At 44.4% G+C, this 2,511-nt stretch overlaps 1 protein-coding gene across 1 annotated transcript; it reads right to left on the reverse strand.

Annotated features, from left to right (window-relative positions):
* Window positions 1-1,534: 1,534 nt before the first annotated feature.
* Window positions 1,535-2,230, reverse strand: LOC134206921 (uncharacterized). Its single transcript, XM_062682664.1, has one exon. It carries the CDS (start codon window positions 2,228-2,230, stop codon window positions 1,535-1,537), a length of 696 nt encoding a protein of 231 aa, XP_062538648.1.
* Between the last annotated feature and the right edge of the window lie 281 nt (window positions 2,231-2,511).

The following is a 2,511-nucleotide window of genomic DNA, read 5'->3' on the forward strand; positions in this document are numbered from 1 at the left end:
TATTGTACAAGCATTGCAATTTTTTACACTTTTTTCTACTTGTTCGTCGATTTTTGGCCACCACACTTTTTGCCGAAGTCTTCTTTTCATCGCACTCATTCCAGGATGCCCATCGTGTGCACAGGTGACAACTTGTTCCTGTAACCTGGCTGGAATTATAAGTCGATCGCCTCGCATAATAACACCATCTGAGACATGTAACTCGGCCTTGAACTGTTTGTACCCCTTAACTTCTTCGCCCCATATGTCCGTACTGAGTGCCTTATGGAGTTCCTGTAGGATTGCATCTTCTCTTGAAGCCTCGATCACATCTGCCATCGTTACTGCCTCCGGCACAGAATGCACCAATAAATGATGAATGTAGGCGTCGCCGGATGAATCAAAAGCTTCAGGCGTTCGCAGGGATAACCTGGAGAGGGCGTCCGCAAGGTTATTAGCCCCTGGTTCATGTATTATCTCATAGTCGTAAGATTGCAAGCGAAGTACCCAACGTTCAATACGAGGACATGGTCGGGAACGGGAATTGAAAAGAAATTTCAACGCTTTACAGTCCGTTACAAGTTGGAAACGTCTACCGAGTAGGTACAAACTGAACTTTTCCACGCCCACACTAACGCAAGCGCTTCACGTTCGGTTTGAAAATATTTTTTTTCGAGGACTGTGAGCGCTTTGCTTGCGAAAGCAATAATTCTGGTTTCTCCAACAGAATTCTCTTGCAACAAGACTGCCCCCAAGCCATCAGGACTGGCATCGGCGATCAACTTCGTTGTGTCTTTCTTGTTAAAGAACCCCAGATATCCAATATCAGAAATAGTTTCCTTTATTTTGTCAAATGATTCGCGATGCACGCTTTCCCAACGGAATGCTGCTTTTCCTCGCAACAGTTGTCTAAGAGGTTCGGTTTTCGTTGCCAAATGGGTATGAACCGTCCGACATAAGTTATCAGCCCTAAGAAGCTTCTTAGCTCTGACACATTTCGAGGCTCTCGAAAGCATTTGATTGCCGCCATCCTGTTTTCTGTTGGCCTTATTCCGTTTTTATTTAAAATATGGCCAAGAACAGTAACCTCTGTGACATTATATACGCATTTAGCATGATTCAGAAGAATACCATACTCATCTAATCTATTTCGAAGCGCTTGAAGTCGCTCATTATGTTCTTTTTCCGTTGCGCCAAACAGAACCACGTCATCGAGATATATAATGAGACCTTTCAACCCTGCCAGTATGTTTTCCATTGTTTTTTGGAAAATTTCCGGCGCACAGCTGATACCGAATATGAGCCTCTTGAATCTGTTTAACAACGATTTGAAAATAAATAAAAAATAGAAAGATTGATAGATTTATTTAGAACCTTTATTCAGTTAAAATTCAACAATTATGTCCCACAAAGTATTTACTGACATCACCGATAAAAAAAATAAAACTAGTTGTCTTATACGGTAATTACCTGTATAGTCCATTCTTCGTCACGAAAGTGGTTATCGGTCGTGACTTCTCCGAAATTTCAATTTGGTGGTAGGCATCTTTTATGTCTATCTTGGAAAAACCGTCGCTCCGTTGACGGATCCCAGCAGCTCATCCACCAAGGGAAGAGGGTGTGTTTCGCGCAAAACTGCCTGATTAGCTCGTCGCATATCGATGCATAGGCGTACGTCCCCCGATTCCTTCAAGACCGGAACCATTGGTGACACCCACGGGGACGGCCCTTTCACTCTTTCAATAATACCCTGCGCCAACAATACTCTTAACTTCTCCTCCACTTTATCCTCGAGAGCGTACGGCGCACGTCGATATGCTTGTTGAACTGGTTGGATACTCTGGTCTATGGGGATTTCCACTACAATGCCTTTAAACTTCGGAAACTCTTTGGCTGGTCCGGTTGAGATGTTCCCAATGTCGAAACCCACCTTCAGCACTTGCAATCTCTTTGCCGTATCATCCCCAAGCAAGCATTGTTGCCCCTTTTCAGCAACGTAGAACTGTGCATCAGTTTTTCTTCCGCCGCCCTCAATAGTTGACATGAAGCTTCCAACAATTTGCATGGGTGTCTCCGATGCATAACATGTAAATTGTTTATCAATTTTGGAAGTCATCCCCCATACATGTACCCCAGCCTCTTTCATCTCATCCCAAGTTTCCTTGTTAATAATATTGGCAGCTGCTCCCGAATCGATCGTCAATGGGATTTCAACACCGCCAACCATGAATCGGAATGTGTTGTTTCCCATCGCGTAAAAAATGTACCCATTACCATTGTCCTCCTCGTTATGTTCTTGAATTAACCTAACTCTTTTCGGGGGAACTCCAGCAGACTGTCCACTATTTGCGCGTTTCAAACACTGTCTAGCGAAATGCCCGATATTCTTGCACCTCATACAAGCTGCCTGCTTGGCCGGACAGATTTCCGACCCTTTCACATGTCCACGCCTGCCACAGGCAAAACATACTGGATCAGAACGGGATCCCATTCTTTGTGGCCCAGTATAGCCAGTCGCCTTGGCAGCTTCAG

Source organism: Armigeres subalbatus, chromosome 1, assembly GCF_024139115.2.
Source record: "Armigeres subalbatus isolate Guangzhou_Male chromosome 1, GZ_Asu_2, whole genome shotgun sequence".
NCBI classification, from domain to species: Eukaryota; Metazoa; Arthropoda; class Insecta; order Diptera; family Culicidae; genus Armigeres; species Armigeres subalbatus.

What these genes read in the sequence shown, in the direction of transcription:
- LOC134206921 (XM_062682664.1), bottom strand. Translation starts at nt 2,230, where the DNA reads ATGGGAAACAACACATTCCGATTCATGGTTGGCGGTGTTGAAATCCCA.